Consider the following 21,794-nt stretch of genomic DNA (forward strand, 5'->3'; position numbering starts at 1 on the left):
CACAGCCTTGGCACCACACGGTGGCAAAGGAAGAATTTCCTAAATGATGCTTCACAAGCAAACACACACAAACACTATAGAATCTCCTAAAGTGGTACTCTATGCAGTAGCACATACATGTGTTGAGACATACATACACCCAACCGAGAATTATTCCTTAGTCAAATGCATCTACCAATTCTTCTTGGTGATTCATAATAGTATACTAAATGCCCTTATGAGTCCTATAGTAAAGCGATCTGAATTAGAATCACTCTTCTGCTGGCACATCCATTAACATCCTGCAGAAAGACTGACCTGGAGAACGCCAGTTTGGGATGTGTAAGTGTAGAGCAGTGTAAGGGCACAGTATGAACGGGGAAGGCACCTTATGGATGGAGGTGGCACTCGTGCAGGTAGCCTTGTTTACAGCACAGCAAATATCCCCTGGGAAATACCCTAATTTTGAAAAGGATTACTTTGTGGGGGTTCAGGATCCCAAATCAATGAGTCAGAGCCATGACCAAGGCAATGTTCAACTATAATAAGAATTATACTTAGGTTGATATGATTACACCAAGTATAGCCCTCCTCCTAGGAATTCAGATTGTACCCTTATAATTGATATAGATAGAAAGCACAGAATATTGCTACCCCCTCCACCAGCAGAGTACCTTTCTTTTTCCAGGAAAATACGGCAATTGTACAATATATCATGACATGTGGTTGAGCTGAGAGCATTATTGGAGTCTCCAAACCAGCAGTCTACAAGTCTAAGCTTCCTCTTGTTATTAAAATAGCCTCCACAATAATAAAAGAAAACCCACAGTCACATACAGCTAACTCCCTACCTTTTAATTATTCATGTTAATATCCTGCATTTGTAGAGTTTGTACTTTACAAATACTAATCAGATCCAAGGATTACATGAATAATGGAAAGCTGCAAATAATTACCAAATCTGATTTTAAGCAATGTTTTCAACACATGCTATCTCCAGAAATCTTACCCAAACATGGTCTCTACCCTCCCCGCCACTTACAGTCTTCATCCTTAAAAGAAATCTTAGTATACAGTTATCAAGTTTTATCAAGAAAGTCAACTTAACTTTTATATACACGGCTTTTTCTCTGGCTGCTGCTACTGCTGCTGCTGCTAAGTCGTTTCTCTGGCTACCTAATAGCAGTGATACTGACTGAGTGAAAAGAAGCAATGGGAAGAAAAAACCAAAAGGCTCAGGCCTGCAAACAAGATCCACTGTTTGAAAGGGGTAATCTGAAACCCTGTCCTAAGGCCCAGCCGTGCTTTCAAAAAGACGATAACTGCCCTCCCTCCAGCTGTGCAGGGCAGTGGTACCATCTGTTTCTTCTCCCAGTGACTCAGTACACCTGCCAAGAACAAGGAGCTTTAAGCCACATTACTGATGCAGTGGTTTCTCTGCCCTTTCTTGGGCCGGGGAGGGGGGAGGGGACACACAAACAATACCAGTGTTCCCATTATTTAAACGAAAAAAAAAAAAAAAATTAGCCAATGTCCGATTTTGCTAATTAAAACCAAATACCATTTCATATCTATCCAACTAGCAAAAATCAAATTGTTTTACTAATAAATCCAGTCTAAGTTACAATATGTGACTCTTACATACCATAGGTGGAATGAGGCTGATAAAACTGTTTTGGAGAGCAGTTTGGTGTGTGAAAATGCACATACCTTTTCCCAGGAATACACAGAGAAACTTGTACACATGCCCATGAAGAAGTTTATAAATGGTTATTACAGCACGATTTGTAGTAGAGATAAGGCAAAGAAAACAAAACTCTCTAATCAACTTCTTCATCTGTCAGATGGGAAATAGTACACTGCAGTAAAGTCATATTACCGAATTCTAAGCTGCAGCTGAAATAAATTATACTGGTCATTTTAGAAAGTTCTTTTAAAACTTGAGTCAGGGTAAAGTACCAAGTATCAAACTGATATAGTAATACAATTTATATAAATGGAAATATACACACATGATATTTATAAAGTGAAAGTGAAAAGTGAAAGTGAAGTCGCTCAGTCGTGTCCGACTCTTTGCAACCCCATGGACTGTAGCCCACCAAGCTCCTCTGTCCACAGGATTCTCCAGGCAAGAGTACTGGAGTGAGTTGCCACTTCCTTCTCCAAGGGATCTTCCTGACCCAGGGATTGAACCCAGGTCTCCCGCATTGCAGGCAGACGCTTTAACCTCTGAGCCACCAGGGAAGCAAACTGATATAGTAACATAATTTATATAAATTGAAACATACACACATGATATTTATAGATACGGATATATACATGTAGTAATACACCTGGGCTTCCCAGGTGGCGCTAATGGTAAAGAATCTACCTGCCAATGCAGGAGACGCAGAAGACACTGGTTTGATCCCTGGGTCCAGAAGATCCCCTAGAGTAGAAAATGGCAACCCAGTCCAGTATTCTTACCTGGAAAATTCCATGGACAGAGAAGTGTAGCAGGCTATAGTCCATGGGGCCACAGAGAGTCTGACACGACTGAGCGACTAAGCACAAGTGCACACGTGTAGTGGAAGTTCAGAAAAAGACTGGAAGAGTGCGCGTTATCCCCCGAAGGGGAGAGGGAGAGACGGAACAGAAGACCATGGACGGATACACAGGAAACTATGACACTTGCAGTAATACTTTACTTACATTTCCCCATATTATGTATTTAAATGTAAAGTATCTAAGTATTATTTTTTAATGGTCTGGGATGGGTATATGGATATTTATTATGCAACCTTACAACAATGTATAAGGTGAAAATGAGTTGGGTGGCCAACCCAAAAAGTAGTACCTTCCTGAGTATTTTCTTAAGAACACATTTTCACGTCCTCATTTTTGTGTGGCTGATGGGAGAGCGCTGTGTGACTCACAATGCTGCTATCAAGGTAACTGTCAAGGATAGTGAGTTTCAATAAAAATATTTGCTACAGTTTCACATTCATTAGGCATCTACAGTTACTTTCCAAGGATAAATCGAATGTAGAAGAAAAATTATCTTTAATTATATAAGTAATTCTCAGGAGATATATAATTAATTCTCAGTAATTAAAAGTTTATTTTAATTGGTTTCAAGTCTCTCAAAATTTAGGAGTCTTAGCAGAAATGCTGGTTTATCAGAACTATTAAGAAAAGCTATTGAGCTAAGAAAATTTTCCAAGTGACCTTTGCTACCACTCACATGCCAGCATAATAGTGCCAGCCACAGTTATGAGCATGTTTGATGCATTATCCCACTAATCATTAATAAATAACCCAGTGAGATAGGTGTCACTGTTATCCCTGGTTTTTAGACGAAGCCAACAGGCACAAATATAAAGTCCCTTGCCTAAAGCATACACTTCAGAGATGGTAAAACTGGCTCCGAATCCACATCACCTCCAAGAGATCATAATGACACACCTCAAATGTGAGCATCTGACATCTGAGCAGCATGCAACTGCTCAATTCCACATGTACTTTGACCTACAATCCCCAGTTTAACATTTCAGAGCGGCTTCTAGGACATTAACACATGACTAGCTCATTTTACCAGTCAGAACATTTGGTTTTCATCAGAGACTACTCTATCAAAGGCCTGTCACACCATTGGAAATCTGAACCACTTAGAACTCTGTGGTTCTAAGAAGGAAATCAGCATCAGGAAAAGGAAATTAGTTTTTGTCAATCTTTCAACTAATTACAGATCAATCATTCTGAATTTTGGCACTAGCACATTCTACCCCTTAACCATGCTAAGCTATGTACTGACCCAGTATCCTTCACACAGTTTCGTACATGGGTGCCTGCTTTTCCCTTTCTCCCTCCAGTCAACATTCTAGAAGAATGAACACTAAGCCTTAGGGCCACACTTGTGGAAACAAACAATGCTGAATGCTATAGATTTGTCCAGGGTGAACTATCAATCACAGCCCAAGACAGTTATTTTTTCTATTTTAAATTTCACACTAACACATCACAGTAAGGTTTTAAGATAAAATATGTTAGAGGAAGACTGAAATAGCCACATATTCAGCCAAGAAATTTCCTATTACCTAGAGTCAATAATCTTGGGCGGGGGGTGGAAATCAAACCTAGGACACTGGAAATGACTAGGCAGACCTCCACTGCAATAGATCCAACAGTACTGTCAGAAGGAAGGAACTCAGGAAATACTAAAAGCCCCAAGTTAAAGGCTTTGCTTTTTTAAACTATTTTATTGAAGTATAGTTGATTTACAATGTTGTGTTAATTTCTGCTACACAGCAAAGTGATTTGGTTATATATATATATACACACATACTTTTTCATATTTTTTTTCCATTATGGCTCATCATAGGATATAAAGCTTTGCTTCTGAACACATGACTTGTAACAGTATGTCCTCATTCTTTAACCTTGTTCTTTCCAAGTTCAGTTCAGTTCAGTTCAGTTCAGTTGCTCAGTCGTGTCTGACTCTTTGCGACCCCGTGAATTGCAGCACGCCAGGCCTCCATGTCCATCACCAACTCCCGGAGTTCACTCAGATTCCAAGTAATATGGCATAGATTAATGAATGCATTAACTTGGTCATGTGGCATCTATAGTTGTAATGGTCAAGAAGAAATGATCAAGAAATTCTCAGATGGTACCTGGAACATTCAATTTGCTTTTCTCTTATGTATAATGCCTCAAAGAACTGTGCTGCTGACCACAAAGCTGCAGTTATCCTCTGACAGGCTTTATTTAAATCTAATGTTAGTGACCAAAAGTCCTCTTAAATCTTACCTTCTTCCTTTTTTAAAATTATATCAAATTTCTCCTCTCTTTTCCATTGTTGAGTTTTAATTAGATAACACAGGCTATATGCCTTTCTACTTATTTTCTCCCTTTTCTACTTACTTTCTCCCTCTTTTCAAGAGAGTAGATTATGATCTAAAAGCTAATACAATGCATCCTCAATATTCACAGCAAAGTGGCAGAAAGTGTTAGATGTTAAGAGAGGTAGAGTGGATGAGACATAGGGTGAATACCAGCTGTCATGTGAATTGACTAAAATGACTGTCGAGCAGCAATCAAGGCTCATCTGATGGTGAGAGAACAAGAAAGTGGAACAGACCTGAGTGCTTTCACACAGCAGTCAGTAGCCCTAAATAAGAGGCCATGCGGGCAAACTCAGAGCCTGCAAAGGTGGCCCCAACATCATAGCAAGTGCATTGCTGAAATGGCTACCCATGAGTTCCAGGCTTGAAAAGAGGCAAGGGTAAGCCAAGTGAGCTGGAAGGGTACTAACAACTATAAGAACCCAGAGGTTCTGCAGAAGATGATGGATTTGGAAGGTGTGAGGCTGTGTGTCCAGTAGAAGGATGAGCTCACAGATCTGGGAAAACCTAGCACATTGTCTCCATGGGGTCAGCACACAGTCAGTGTTTGCTAAATCTGAAGTCTGTGGCTGCCTGGGGGAATCTGAATTCATGATACCATAGGTACAGCGCTAACAAGTCCCAGCACCAACTTGCACTGCTGCCTGGCTACCTAAATGGAGGTGAAGTGAAAGCTATGGAGCAAAGCAGATGTCCAGGTCACTGCAACTTGTAGCAGTCAAATGAAGATGATTTTGAAGTCACTGGGTTTGTGAGATAATGTTGTAAAGTTGTCTGGTGATTGGAAGTGTTGACAAGTAGCCAGTTTGGAGTTCCATTCATAATTCATGCCCAGGTTACTGTGATAGTATTCAGCTGGCTAAGGATGACAGTATTCAGCTCAGTATTCAGACCTGTAGGATAATGTATATCACCTTGGTGGCTCAGACAGTAAAGAATCTGCCAGCAATGCCAGGTTCAATCCCTAGGTTGGGAAGATCCCCTGGAAAAGAGAATGGCAACCTATTCCAGTATCCTTGCCTGGAGAATTCCATGGACAGAGGAGCCTGGCAGGCTACAATCCATGGGGTCGCAAAGAGTAGGAAATGACTGAGGAACTAACAAGCAAAAATTGGAAGCGTTTATTGGAGCATCACAGAAGAATCAGCAGTAACAAGAATCAGCAGTAACTTGTTAAAAAAAAAAAAAGTGACCCTGAAACAAGTCCAAGGTAAAACTCAGAGTGCTGAAATTTTGAATCCAAAAGTCTCAGTTGCTACTTTTCATCTATACAAGTTGCTGACACAAAGGTCTGCACCAGGACCTGTCTACTGACAAATAACCTGTTTTTCTGGGTCTTGAGGAGGGAAAAAAAAGAAGAAAAAGGCTGATGTAGAGACACTAAAAAGAAAGGCATAAAAGGACATTTCAGAGGTGGCTTAATGAGATGCACCAAAATGGGTGGGAGATCAGCAGGCACGTGACTAGGAACACACAGGACTGCTAACTTAACAGCAGCTCTGGTCTCAGAGATGCTTCTTGATCCACGAAGCAGCAGGAAAAAATGGCAGATACTATCAGTCAAAGAAATCAGGGAGGGTTTAAGTAAATGAGGATTTGTTTCTTATGTCATTCTCTCCCCTGGAACAACTCCTTCCAATGGCAACTTACACTTTCAGTCATGATAGTGAATTTGAGTAGTTCCAAAGTAAGGTAAATCTTTTAAGACTTCAAACGTGGTGATAACAAGTATATGCCACAAACTAATAGTGAAGGACAGGAAAGTCTGGCATGCTTGCAGTCCACAGGATCACAAAGAATCGGACATGACTTAGTGACTGAACCACCACCACAAATTAAAATGAATTATTTCATAATGAGCTTTCAGCATGTCATGGATAGGTGATGGTAGAAGGTGCTTATGGAGTGGTCCAGCACTGGAATTTGCTCTAAGTCAGTCACTGCAGTATCTGCAGGCTCTCTGTCACAACTCTTAGCTGTTGGAAGAAGAAAACCAACAACAGATCATCTCTGCACGAAGGCTAGTGGAACAATGTCTTTAACACTGTCCCATCACTAGGCAGGGTGATTCTTGATCTGGTATCGCTAGCCCTTTGCCAGATTCAAAGCCAAGTCCTGGTCCCTGGAATGTTCCGAGGCCTGGACAGCTGTGCTCCCTCATTTTCTCTGGCTGGTGCTGCCAGGGTACCACTCTCTAATCAGTCATGTGACACGTATTTAGGGACCCTCAACTATGTACCAGGCCTTGTAGGTGCAGGGATACAGTGTAAACAAGACAGTTACAGTCGCTGCCTGCTCAATGTTTAGTCTAGTTGGGGAGAGAGACGTTAAATAGCTATTTGATAAATGATCTACAATTTGAACAGAAGAGACAAGTACCAGATCCTGCGAGAGCCTAGAACATGGGACCCTTGCCTGGTCTCTTGAGGAAATGACATTAAAACTGAAAGACAAGCAGGAGTCGACCAGGTTTTGTGAAGTGGAGAGGGGAGGAGAAACCCAAGTGACACCAGTAGGAGGAAGGGCACAAAGACCCATCAGCCTGTGTTTTTTAGTAACAGCAGCTAAAACATCCAACTCATGCTTGTTACACTTATAGCTGCCTGGTGAATGAAACGAGACTACCACAGAGCAGTATTAAAGCAACCCAGAACAAATCTTGGTGTTGCAAATACGCATATAAGAAAAGAAAAGTGGCCTGCAGAAAGTTGGCAGCCCCACATGTGAACGCCTGTAACCGAAGTCACTGGTAGAAAAAAAACCTAAGTCACTGCCCACAAATCTAGGACATCTCCATCAAGCAGTTCACACACACACACACACACACACACACACACACACACACACACACACACACCCTGTATCAGAAGGAAAAATAAATTTTAAGGAAAATTTTTCCTTTGGATTGGTTTCCAAGATAGCAGAGCGCCTCTCTGCTGGCTCAGCAGTAAAGAACACGCCTGCAGTGCAGGAGATGTGGGTTTGATCCCTGCATTGGGAAGACCCCTGGGAGAAGGAAATGGCAACCCACTCCAGTATTCTTGCCTGGAAAATTCCATGAACAGAGGAGCCTGGAGGGCTACAGTCCACGCTGTCACAAGAGTCGACTGAGGGACTAAACAGCAACAACAAAAAGAGGGCAGAAGACCACTGCCATTGTTCCCTTAAAGACCAGGTGCTTGCCATTCATCCCGAGGAAGAAAAGGCCTACTCCCTGAGTTGTGTTTGAAATAGTAAGTGATCTGACATAATGGCAATTTACTTCCCTTACTTAACATGACGAAATTACAGGGTTTTGCAATGAGTAATCTACTTGATGAGTAACTACCTGATCAGATGTGGTACACCTGATCCACGTGAATAAGTATGGGACAACGATCCGGTTGCATGTGCCTGTGGTGGCGAAGGAACTAAAAAGGCTTCGGAGAAGAGGCAGCCCTCCTGGAAACTTTTTACAAGCAAGTTAAAAGGTAGGAGATCAGACTAGAGAAAAATATTTCTCTGATGAAGGTGCCAGAAGGGATAAGCATGGTGGTCTTTCTGTGAACCCATAACCCATACTCCCAAGAGAACATGCTGGTAAGAAGTTAACAGAAAGTGTCGGGCATAGGACTACAAATTTTCATTTCTGTAACTCTCGTTTAATGAACCCCGATTATTTCCCAGAGAGGGTGCTAAGTACTTACGTTATTGCTCATTTTCACCACCACCTGTGTCATTTTATTAATTTCTCTTTACAGCTGAGAACCTTTAGGCTTGGAAATAATGAGGTTAAATAAACGTAACTTGCCTATTTTCACACTCAATCGAAACTGTGAAAATAATTTTTCTTGGTCTATACGCCTAAGCTCTATTCTAATTTCATATCCCACACTGGACCAAGGATGGTAAATTCTTCAGAATCTGGACAGCATCTGTTAGAATTCTCTCACTAACAAATCAATGCTGGGCATATAGCCTTAAAAAAAGGACTTACATTTTATAGTCAGCAAAGTGATTTCCATGGTGCTCTGACAACTATTTCAAACACAAGGTCTATGTCCATCTGTGATACACTCTGGGCCTTTGCATCTGAGGTATAATGTGGTATGACTTGCCTTCTGAAGCTAGCAAATCTGCAACCTAAACCTAACACCCCACAGAGGGTCCAATATAAACAGGGCTTTTTCTAAATGCCTACAAAAATCTGAGCATTAAGACGGACTCTCTCAAAATTACCTTTGTTGCTGTGAAGGTATTTGTTTCTGCTAAAAATATGGTCAAGGTGCCTGGAAGTCACCTGGAAAACTTTTGGCAGCAACAGATTAAATGCTCCTTGAGACATGCTGATGTTAGTGGAAATGGATACTCACATCAATCTTCCAATAAATAAGGCCTAAGATTTATCAGCTGGGAGAGCCTCATCAAATATGTGTTTTCACTTTTTATGGTTGAAGCAGTCAGCTAAATTTTACCTCCATCAATTACAGCTCTTAAAACAGGCACACAAGTTTTAAACCTATTAGTTTTAGATAGGAAACAAATTCCATTACATACAGTAGCTCACTGTTCAAAAAAACTTGGTTATGTACCAGTTAAATCCTGTTTCCCTAGTATACAGTGATCCATGTATGCTAATTTCTACTTATAAGAACATAGGGATGCCTGAAAGACAGCTACATAAGATATTTATGGAGAATCCAATGAGTGCAAGCCATACATTAAATGTTGTAGTCCTTGTTCCTGGTATCCTCTGTTCTTTTTTTAAAAATATAACTGTTTTGAATAAATATATTTAGGGTTTCTTTAACAAATACAAGATATGCCAATCAATTTGTCTGAAATGTTTCTCCTCATAATGGAGATATTTGGTATCACTGTTTTTCTAAACTATACTTTTGCCTCACTAGCTGTAAAATTCTATGGCTAAAGCCTTTTGCCTAGTCTTCAAATGGCACAAATAAGAACACTGGGCACAGACAAAGGTCCAAGTCACGAGGAAATGTGTGAGAATGATTCTAGAATGGCATTCACACGTCTTAACATATCACTTCCCTTGAAAAGAAAAAGACTCATGACTTACAAAGAGGACATTACAGTTGTTAGATCACCACCTATCCAATAGGAATATAGACAGTAAATGGCAGATTGTATTTCACTTGGAAACCTTAACTGGCAGAAATTCTACCTTTGCAAGGGACAAGCTGAAAGAAGAAGAGTCACTTGCAGGCTCCATCAATACACATTTTTAACAAAATAGGGGGGAAGGGGAGAAGAGGAGCTCAGTTTCTCACAACTACTGTGTCCTTATTTCAAGGAGAAACTTTTATTTCTTTACACTCTAACCTGCGATTAGCTAACAAAAGGGGCAGAAGGGGTTAACTGAGATACTAACAAGCAGTCAACTGATTCTACCTTGTGAACATATACCTGTATTTTTTCAAAGAGAACAATGCATACCATGATGGAAAGCAACAAACAGCAGAATCCTCAATATACTATTAGATAAATGCAGTGCAGCAGAGAATAATACAATGAACACATCAGATACATCCAAATGCTACACTCCTTCAAAGCAGTTACCTTGGAGGGATGATTCTAATACCATCAACATCTCTCAGAATCCCTGCATTAGTAAGACCTTTAAGAACCAGTGACAATTATTTCTGAAAGTTAAATCTATCTCCATTCAATAGCTTTCCCTGCATCTGCAAAGTACTTACTACACGGAGTAGACTTGGCCCTTAAGCAGCTTACAGTCTAGAGAAAGGCATGGCTGTATGCAGAGGTAATATCATTACATTATCAGCCCTTAATTAATTTTAGTTAATATCCCTGCATTATTCATACATACTTGTCTTCTGCTATTAGACAGTTAAACACTTCTGACAGCAGAAACTATGTCAGTTATCTTTGCAGCCCTTCCAATAGCCAGCAGAGTAATCTACATAAAGTGAGCAATTAACAAATGCTGGTTTAGGGAGAAATGTCATATTGCTAAATAATCACTGAGCTCAGCAAAACTTATAAGGCACTTTGGCCTTGAAACCTATTCAGTCACTGCAATACTTAAACAATCTCTCCTAAGCAAGTTATACAGGCAGCATTACATGGAGGCTTGGGTTCTGAGATGTAAGAGCAACACATAAGTCCAGCTCATTCCCAATTACGAAGTGCTATACATCAATAATAAGCAGGTGTGTAAAACATTCATATTGCTATTGATTATACGAGAGATATTAAAGGAGAGAAACCCCTCCTTTAATAGTTGATCTAGTCTACCAGCTAACCAAACTATAGTATGACCCTATCAGGTAATTTTGAAGCTATCACCGGGAGTCCAGATGGTAATCGACGTGTTCATCCGTACTGATGAACAGAGTACCTGGAAAGGTGCTACTGCCATTAACCCAGGGTAATCCCAAACAGAAACATTCAGCTTATTCAATTTAGATAGCAAGCTTCTCTATTCCTGGTAATGATACAACAAAGATACTAAGCATTGAAAACCAAGTTGGAACATGGTTGGCTGATTAGATCATGGAGTAAGCAGGGAAAAAAAAAAAAAAAGCCAAAGTTTTTGATTGTGTATCTTAATGGTTAGACTAAAAGATAAACTGCATGTTATCCTGCTGTGCTGTTTTGGAAATAATATAGAAAATAAGAGTTCATTAAAATGGCATAGGAAATGAGCAACTGGTAAGAATAATATACAGAGCAGGCAATAACATTTAAGTGGAAAAGGAAAAATGAAGTTATCTATAAATCCAGGTTAATGTGCTACTCTGCAGAGAACAGACTGTCTGCTCCCTACTGGTCTTCTTAATAACACATTCATTTCAGGATCGACCAAATCTAGCACCAGGAAGCAATCAAGCATGGACAAAAAGGACAAATTCAGAAAGTCATAGCTCTACGGACTAGAACTGTGTTGTCTAGTAAAGTAGCCACTTGCCACACATGATCATCTTTAAATTTAACTAAAAACTAATAAAATTTAAAAAATCAGTTTGCCAGCTGTAACAGCCATATTGCAAGTGCTCTTTGCCACATGTGGCTAGTGGTTTATCATACTGGACAGTGGAGAGAATATTTCCATCATTGTCCTCCTGATGGACAAAGCTAGACTTAAAAGTGAACCTTCCTATTGCTCCTATAGACCTGATGACAAATTCAGAATCGAAGTTAATAGTCTCACCCATCAAGAATATCAGACACCCCCAAGATGCCTGATCTGCTTATTTTACTGAATGTATCCTAAATTAGAGACATTCTGGGATATACAGAAAGTCTGGACATCCTTATCAGCATAGGCTTTTTCTCCCTACTTTTTCCCCCTCCCCTCTGCCCTTGGTGTGGGGGAGGGTAGAAAAAACAAAATAGTAGGGGATCAGAAACTCCTCGATTTAAGTCTCTTGCCCAAGAAGTTGCATAAATTGCCAAAAACAAATTGATTTTAAGAAGCACCTCCATCCCCCAGCCCTCCTTCCTTTTAAATAAAATCCTAGAGGCAACTGAAAAGAACAGGAGACAGAAAGGAAATTCAAGAAAATTACTAAGGACAAAACAGATGATGATCCTAAATTACTGTTCTAGGACACACAGGGGAAAAGTGCCACAAATCAACAACAACTTCTCCAAAAATACACAGTGGCCACAATTCAACAAATCCACATCAATTTTTTAAAGTTACCAAATGCCAGATGGCCAAATGATTTGCTACCAACAATTTAAAAAGGATTGAGTTTTCATCAGCATCTAGTTCATGGGCAAATAAAAGAATCACCTTAGTCACCTTCTAGTCACATAGCATCAGATACCTGAAGACGGTTGGTCCTCAGGCAGAAACGAAGTCTGACAGTGAAACGAAATCAACTACAGTAATGAGACTCTACTTATTAGGACTTCCTTGTATAGCCTTTTAAAGATGAGATTAACATATACTTTTTGGTTTAGAGAGTTTACATTTCCTAAAAGCAAAGAGACTGATTCCAAACCAGGAGAGAAAGAGCCAGTTGTCTTCAGACAGTGGCTTCTATGTAAACGCTCGTTCTATTACTGCTCAAATATTTCCTTGCTCCTTTGCTATGCTACAGCTCTGAGACACCCTGAGTAAAATGTGATCTCTCAGAGACAGAACAATTTGAACACAAGCTAATGTAATCAGAACATAGGAAACAACAAAACTGATCACCGATCAGCTTACTAGCTCATCCATGTTGTAGGAAGAGGGTGTTGCAAGAATGATCCTGGAAAACGTAAGCCTTAAAGTCCTGCTTCAAAAATGCACGATGTTGCTGTCTGAATGGTGACTGCAGGCCCAGGAGGGTGGCCATGAGACAGCACTAAAGATGGTGCAGTACTTGGGATGAAAGAAGCTGGCAAGCTGTTGCCCCATTTCATCCTGATGAAGGGACAGCACAAAAACTGGTCCTCTCCTTTCCATACCCAGCACATTTCAACCTCTGATGCAGCAGAGTTGCCATCAGAAGTTGTGAAACCTCAGGGTCTCCTCCCTGCTCCCCAGTCTTGCCTCCCACACTCATGCTCTGTGTTTGATTTCCTCCTCTCTCAGCACTTCAAAATAGAAAAGGAAGTAACAGCTTGATCCTCTGCCCATGGAAATGCTGCACTCTTGGGTTACTCAATCCAACTCATCTCTCTCAAGGAGAAAATCACCCAACGCACCTACGGAAGGCGGGGAGCTGTTCATTTTAACCTTGAGAACTCACATTCCCTCCTCTTGATGAGGACAGTCACTGGTGACTGTTTAAGCAAGCAGGTGAAGATTAAAGCTGTCTAGGCCCAGAAAGCACCTTGAGTCAAGTAGGCAGCTGATCTGAAACATACCCAATTTGCAAAAATCTGTTCTCCCTTTCAGACACACACAGTCCTATGTGTAAATATAACCAGCAAACTGTGCTGGCAGGTCACCAGCACTCCACACAGCGTGCACCAGAGTCCAGTTGATAGGAGTGCTGTAAGGAGTGTGGGAAACAGGGGGCTGGTCTGGCTCTGACCACAGGGTAGGGCTGATGCATACCTTTTGGTCTTCTGGAATGTCCATTCTTCTGCTGCTCATCTTCCTCATTAATGGTGAACAGACCAAGGGGGACTGGCCTTGCATGGGTCTTCTTCAGTCTCTCTTGTCGGAGAGCTGTAGCTGATCCAGGCATACCGCTGCGACTTGTTTTTTAATTATTTGTATATCCAAAGTATATGCTTATATAATTGCAGCTCCCAGGAAGCTGCTAGTTTCTAAGCTGCCGGTTCATTCGAGCACTTGTAATAGATCCCCTATGGGGAAATAGTGTGCAAACAGCTGACAGATACTACCAGCCTCCTGGCAACTGAGGCCCTGCGGTTCCCCCTCACCTAGCAGCGCCCCCTCCCCTCCGAGCCCCCTCCCACTTACTCCTCACAGGCACGTGTGCTGGCTCAAGCTCGCTCACTCACACACCCACACCCTCCCACTCTCTCCTTCCAGAAAAGCCCTGCGAAAGGCACGCAGGGGCGAACGCTTCCCTCCACTGCCTAACCTGCTCAGTCAGATCCCAGAGTCTCCTTCCTGCTCAGCACCTTTTCCCAGTCTTCTTCCTGCTACCAAACAGAAAACATTCAGCACTCAGCACAGAAGGGGAAGTAGGAGATGCTGCCGTGAACAGTTGCCCTGACAACCCTGACATATCCTAATCGAGGAGGGCTGGGAGCGGCTCCATCTTCCCGGTGGAGCGGCAGCAGCCAGCCTGCTGGGATGCTGGTCCTGGGAGCTCGCCAGCAGAGGGTTACAGCGCGAGGAGGCGAGGCCGCCGGGCGCTGGGCAGCTCCCTCTGCCTCGCAGCGGCAGGAGCAGCAGGAGGGGAGGAGAAATGTCGTTCTGCTTGTACAGGCAGCAGTGGACTCCCTAGTTGGGGAAAGGGGCTCAAGGTGAGACTGCTTTTGCTTCTTTGGGGGATCAGGTTTTCCATCGTAACAATGTTTGTGAGCCCCTGGATGAATGAAGGCTTGGCTGGTACCCTCCAGCTCACTTTACACTCAGTAACACATCCCAGTTTCCCTGACACTCTTAGGACCCCAGAGTCTGTTTAAGTGTAGATTTGGTAGTACCTGTCATGAGGACTAGCCTGGCCATGCCCCTGAGACTTTCCATTGAAGACAGGCAGGGGAAAACTCTGCCTGTTCTCACAGAGACCACAATCTGAAATACTGCTTCTGCAGGTCATGCTGAAGGACACAAATGAGACACTATGATCCTCCAATGGGCAAAAAGCTGCCTTCATTATATCCAGCAAACTCCCCCCAATTCCCACCGCTCTGGGCAACTCCTTACCGGCAGGGCTGAGCAATTCCCAACACTTGACCCAATTTTCGCTCTTTTTTGGACTGATTTCTCCAAAGCACACAATCATGTGATTATTGTTTTCTCCTGAAATCATCTCTCTCATTTTATGAGACTCTCCATTTCTAGGCTGCCTAAAATTTATGTGCAAGAAAACCTAAATATATAACAAATGACATTAAAAATGCCAAACTCCAAATTAAGAAAGTAATCTTTGTTTGTTTCTGCCTTTTAATCAACTTCAAGTTGGCTTAGAAAGTCTGGAGCCATCCTCCCGCCCCCAGTCTACTCTCTTACTTTTTTTCAATCCCTAAACTTACTATGGACTTCCCTGGTAGCCCAGTGGTAAAGAATTCGCCTATCAATCCAGGAGACTCAAGACATACAGGTTTGATCAGTGAGTCAAGAAGATCCCCTGGAGAAGGAAATGGCAACCCACTCCAGTATTCTTGCCTGGGAAAACCCATGGACAGAGGCTATAGTCCACAGAGTCACAAAAAGAGTCAAACATGGTTTAGCAACTAAACAACAACAAACTTATTATCTAAGAGGGGACCCAGCGGTGCTAAGGCAAGGAAAACATCCTATCTAAATTCTTGGCATGGCAGAGTAACTTCAGACAATTCACTACCCTCTTGGTACCTCAGTTTTCTCTATAAAATTGGGTTGATGACATCATTTGTCTCATAGGATTAGGGGCAAGGTTTAAATGATAATGGTGGCAGCATAAAAAAAGTGCTTAATAAATATCAGCTGCTTTAATTATATTTTATAATACATTTTTATAACTAGTTCACTTTTGCTTCATAATTATTTAAGGTATTTTCAATTCAACTGTCAACTGCATCTAAGAATACTTTTGCTTTTTATTTACTTATACTGCCCAGCCTAGCGCTGGAAATGTACTAAATGGTTAGCAAATACCTGCTGGAAAAAAAACAACAACAACTAAATCTTCAGAAATCTTTCCCTCCAAAGGCTGGGAGATTTAATTAACACATTTTGATTTGTGGCTTAGAGAAATGCAGGAAGTTTCAGATATGGGGTTTATTTAAAATCATGTCAACCTGTGACATAGGCATTTGGAATAAAAGAGGAAAATGAGCTGAATGAGTCTAAAAAGCCTCTGAATCAGCATCACTTTACATTCAAGGAAGCCCAGGCCCATGAAATGAAGTTCCTTGCACAAGTCAAATGTTACTTGGCAGCAAGTCTATGATGAAAATTTAGATTCCCTTCTTCCTCCTTCAATCTTCCTTCTTTAATCAGATGATTAATAAACACAGGCCAATTATCATACATAAACATATCTGAAGTATTTTCAAATCTATTTTAGTTCCTTCTGGAGAATCAGGCCGGTACTTACAAAAGCAACATACACACAAAGTATAGTTGAAACTACCTTTTGGAAGAGAAAATGAACATCAATGTCTTGGGCAAATGACAGATTTCATTCAGAACATATTCCTCACTCAAATACAACTAACAGCTTCTGATCATCACCCCCTGAGTTTAATAAAAGTACTACTCAAAGAAGAAAACGGGATTTTCTTCTCCACCTAGAAGGACGACAAAAAACTTTACTAAGAGTGGTTTTTGACCTCTGCAGAAGGTGTCCATTCCATTACTTTCAAGGATGGTCTCAATCATTTTATGGGGGAAATGCAAGAGCCAAGGAAATACTATTGAGCATTTAAGCTGTCCAGACAAGGTTACAAATTTCAGGAAGGAGTCCTCCTCGATGTCTGTGGCTGCACTCAAGGTTCCCAGCAGAATGAAGGTCCTGGGGAAGAGAGATCACTGGACAGCCCAGCTTCAACACTCAACCCAGGCAATCAAGAGTCTTTCTCTTCCCCGAACTTCACTGCAATACCCCTCAGTGAGGGAGACAGAATTGTTCCTGCTCTAGCCTGAGGGGTCTCCTGGTAAATTTCGATTTATCTCAAAATGTGAAAACCACTAAAATGGCTGTTTTGCTTTGTTTTTAAAAGAACACAAGTTATACTTAAAATCATTTTTGGGGGGGCGAGGGGAAATGAGAGCCTACTGAAGGAGGTCAGAGATTGCCACCATCACTCAACTCATAAGGCAGTGTGGTCTCAAGCATAGGAATATAATAAGAACCCATCAGCTGGCAACATGTTCAACTTCCTGTCTGACACTGTACCAGGTGCATTAGATATGTTATCTTGAAAGTCAAAGTGTTAATTGCTCTTTGGGACCCCATGGACTATAGTCTGCCAGGCTCCTCTGTCCCTGGGATTCTCCAGGCAAGCATACTGGAGTGGGTTCCCTTCAACAGAAGATCCTCCTGACCCAGGGGTTGATCTCGGGTCTCCCACATTGCAGACATATTCTTCACTATCTGAGCCAACAGGGAAGCCTCAAAATATTTATTTAGTTGCACTGGGTCTTAGTCACGGCATGAGGGCTCTAGTTCCCAGACCAGGGATTGAACCTGGGCTCCCTGCATTGGGAGAGCAGAGTCTTAACCACTGGATCATCAGGGAAATCCACAAAGTGAAAGTCGCCAGGCTCCTCTGACAATGGGATTGTTCAGGCAAGAATACTGGAGTGGGTTGTCATTCCCTTCTCCAGAGGATCTTCCTGAGCCTGGGATCGAGCATGGGTCCTCTGTATTGCAGGTGGATTCTTTACCATCTGAGCCACCAGGAAAGCCCATGTTATCTTGGTTAGTTCAGCAGCCCTGATAGAGAGGAGCTGTCACTTGACAGATCAGGAAACAGAGGCTCAGAGATGTTTGAGTGGCAGAGCTAGTTAAATCACTGAGTCAGAATTAAACTCAGGCCCATCAGCTCTAAAGCCAAGATGCTTTTATCCTGCTGCCCTGGATCCTGACTCCAAAACCCACTACATCACAGTCACAGCTGTGACCAGTCACAGGAAAGCAAACAGTTCAAGATTAAATAAAGTATTTTTTCCTACCCATGAAGTACACATTTGTTACCTCACTAAGACATATGAATACATTGAAGATTCGTTTCCTAAATGCTCAAACCCAGCTTTTTACAGATACAGAGGTTTAAGTTATGCAACTGCAGGACTGCCCTGGCTCAATCCCTGAAGGGGCAGAGCCTGAGGCTATAATCTTTTCCTTTTTACACTCTGACCCAAAATAAAAGCAAATGTGAAAAGGGGAGAGTGGGACCTGAAATTGATATTCCCAGAATTAAAAGGAATACTACTCTGAACTTCTTTACTGTTCTCAGCACTAATAAGCATTTTCAATTCAACATGTCACGACTGTCCTTGCCTGTCGCCTGCAGATACAGGAGCTTCGTTCAGTTCCCATGGAACGTGGGCATGTAGACTTCCAAGAATCAATCAGGTTTTACAAGTGCTTTGTTTAAACTGGTAAAATAGTTAAGTGATGTAGTAACAGAGACTCTGTACAAATGAGACTAACTGGTGCAAAAGGGTAGATTTTACAACTAGCCTGGCTTTGTACAGAGAAAAAAATATTAGCAGAAAAATCAGCAAATGTTCTGAAAAATCATAGGTGGAAATGGTACCACTCATCACTGCTATGAACCAAACAGGCCAATAGGCCCTTGAGCAACTGCTGTTCCCACCCCATTCCCACAGTACACAATGAATTTATGTCTGTTTGTCTTTCTACCCTCGCTGCCTGGCTGGCACCAAACCATGAGCATGAAACAGAGTTAAACCTGCTGATCTGCAGGAGAGTCAGCTCATGACTTGGGCCTGGTTGTCGTGATGTTATATAAGAGACTAAACACATGTAGGCACACGCATCCCACACATACCCTTCAGGCTGCTGTTCATATTTATGCTACCCAAGCTTTTGTGACCACAAAACTGGAAAATAGCATAGTTCCTGAGTGAATCTAAGAATCTCCTCTTGCAAGGAGAAATCTGCTTAATCAGTGAGAAAGCATACCTAGATTTTCCTTTCTGAAAGCCTAGTGAGCTTTACAAAAATGTTACAGAAATGATACAGGGGCTGATTTGCACTAATCAAGGACTGTAGTTGAAAACAAAAATCACTACTGCCGGATCACATGGCCAGTCACTGGTAAATTACAGTTCTATATATATCCATATAAGTTACTTTCCAGTGGGGCCCACAAGTGCCAAAATGCTTTCCCACATTTCTATATTTGCAGAGACTATTAATTCTTCAAAACTACTAGATTTCAGTAATCTTTTAACTACTTTATGCATCTCCCCAAAGTAAGCTGCAGTTTACTGTAAGCAGGAGCTTTAGAAATCCATATTTTAATGTAATTAAAAAACACCTTACCTGGTTTGAAAATGACAAAGCCAGCATAGGTGGATGTGAAATTAAAACAACTCCTAGGGAACAAAAGGTCCCAGATGGTTCTCTGCCATCCCCTTCCTTGAAGTTAAAAGGCTTCCTTATGGTTTCCTAGAACGACGCTACTTCCTGATGGCATATGGGGCCATAAAGGTACAACATTCTGCCATCTTGCAGCATTAGGCAGAGCTGGACAAAGAAATACTGCACAAAGGCAGACTGACTCTATGAAAGGAAAATAAAGTAGGTTTGCTTTGATCTTCCTTACCACCTTTTGTTAACAGATTTATAAGAAAAAGGGCTTCCCTGATAGCTCAGATGGTAAAGAATCCACCTGCAATGCAGGACACCCTGGTTCAATTCCTGGGTCGAGAAGATCCCCTGGAGAAGGGATAGGCTACCCACTCCAGTATTCTGGCCTAGAGAATTCCACGGACTACATGTAGTCAGTCCATGGGGTTGCAAAGAGCAGAACATGACTGAGTGACTTTCACTTATAAGAAAAACAGTAAATACTACCCCAGTAGTTATGTGCCATAAACCAAGGAGTAGCAGGTTCCTGCCATGCCTTTTATAACATTTCTATAAATCTTTGCTGCATAAACACTTCATGGTGCTAGCAAAGTCCACTTTCCCTTGTCTGCTCTGTCATAAACAAATGTAAAACCCTGAGGGATCATTTATCTGATGGTAAGGTACAGATACTAAGTTTTCTTTAAAACCTTTTCCTAAACATTAGGTATCACTAGCTAAGTGGAGAAGGCAATGGCACCCTACTCCAGTACTCTGGCCTGGAAAATCCCATGGACAGAGGAGCCTGGTAGGCTGCAGTCCATGGGGTTGCTGAGGGTCAGACACGACTGAGCGACTTCACTTTCACTTTTCACTTTCATGCATTGGAGAAGGAAATGGCAACCCACTCCAGTGTTCTTGCCAGGAGAATCCCAGGAAAGGGGGAGCCTGGTGGGCTGCTGTCTATGGGGTCGCACAGAGTCGGACACGACTGAAGCAACTTAGTAGCAGCAGCAGCTAAGTTGAAAATGTTATAAAATGCCACATTATACTTTAACCCAGTACCATATGCTAGAGAACCTTTAGGCTTTCCAGTTCATTATTCTCAGTGATAATACTTTATTAATATACATCACATGGGCTTCTGAATTCCTTGACAAAAGTTAAAATGTTTATGAAAGGTCCTTTCCTTTAATAATAAGTCTCATGAACTTAGATAACCAATTTTAGAGATTCAAAATGAGGCAAAGAAATCAATCATTGGATTCAATAGAAGAATGAGACAGATGGCCAGAGCAGTGTTTCTAAAAATCATCTAATCCATCACTGATCTCTGAGCAAATTACATGTTTAATTTTTGAACCATACAATTAGAAAGACAAGAAAACTCAGAAATAGGCTCCTCATTTTTAGGAGTTTTGGTAAAACATCAAAGATGCAAGATGAGGTGCTCTGGCGGATAACACTGGAGGGCAGGCAGATGCCAAGTCATATAATTGTTCTCCCAAACAAGGACAGGGGCATCACTGAGGAGTGGTAACGACTAAATGCGTGATTCAGATGGGCCAGTCTGGCAGCTGTGGTTGGATGAGTAGGAAGGAACAAGGAGTGAGACGTAAGAAAACCTTGTCACATAATAACTTTGTCCAAGTGGAGAAAAGGGATCTCAAGCGATGGCTGGGAGGAGAGAAAGCAAAAGACAGAAATACAAGAATCACTCATTCACTTTTTTTATACAGGCATCCCCCGGCAGGTGGAAGACTTATGCATGGGAGTGAGCATGGGTATACCAATTGTCCAAATAAAAGCTGAGATGTAGGCAGTGGGAATAAAAGGTTAATGTTTTTATGAAAGATGCAGATGAGAATGAGGGTTTTACATCTGCAGAAAAATCAAAGCTGAGTGATGGTTCGAATCAGGATCAAAATGATCAACGGTTTGAAATAACGGACTGTAGCTAAAAAGATGGGTTTGGTTGTGATACATATGAACACCTCTTCTTGTACCAAAAAGGAACAACTGCACAGGCACAAAATGAAGACCTACCCCAGCTTCAGCAGACACAAGGAGGGAAGGCCCTCGGACAGTAAGCTTCCTCCATCTCAGTGCGACGAGGCAGTGACCACCCTGACAGCATCACAGGCCACACAGCCAGTGTGCTGGGTCAGAGCAGCAAGTCTTCTCCGTTTCCTGGTCCTCAGATCACATGGTCTGAGATCGATATTTCAAAAGGGATGAGAAATAAGAGCCTATTCAGAAAAGCAGCTAAGACTTATAAAGATTCAAGCCTGTACCATAGGAG

At 41.7% G+C, this 21,794-nt stretch overlaps 1 protein-coding gene and 1 non-coding gene across 16 annotated transcripts in view; both read right to left on the bottom strand.

Annotated features, from left to right (window-relative positions):
- The window catches only part of MAP7 (microtubule associated protein 7), a 180,257-nt gene that overhangs the window by 141,248 nt on the left and 17,215 nt on the right, over positions 1-21,794 (bottom strand). For 7 of the 15 annotated variants that reach the window (XM_060419731.1, XM_012182965.3, XM_060419729.1 and 4 more), the window contains exon 1: positions 13,885-14,614. The exons of the other annotated variants lie outside the window; for them this stretch is intronic. In XM_060419731.1, coding sequence (XP_060275714.1) covers positions 13,885-14,017 — 133 coding nt within the window. In that variant the 5' untranslated portion in view covers positions 14,018-14,614. Of the gene's footprint in view, positions 1-13,884; positions 14,615-21,794 lie in introns of those variants that run through there. 15 annotated transcript variants of the gene reach the window in all.
- On the bottom strand, positions 17,618-17,690 carry TRNAG-CCC (transfer RNA glycine (anticodon CCC)). Its single transcript has one exon. It is a non-coding gene; the product is annotated as a tRNA-Gly (tRNA).

Source organism: Ovis aries, chromosome 8, assembly GCF_016772045.2.
Source record: "Ovis aries strain OAR_USU_Benz2616 breed Rambouillet chromosome 8, ARS-UI_Ramb_v3.0, whole genome shotgun sequence".
In the NCBI taxonomy this organism is placed as follows: Eukaryota; Metazoa; Chordata; class Mammalia; order Artiodactyla; family Bovidae; genus Ovis; species Ovis aries.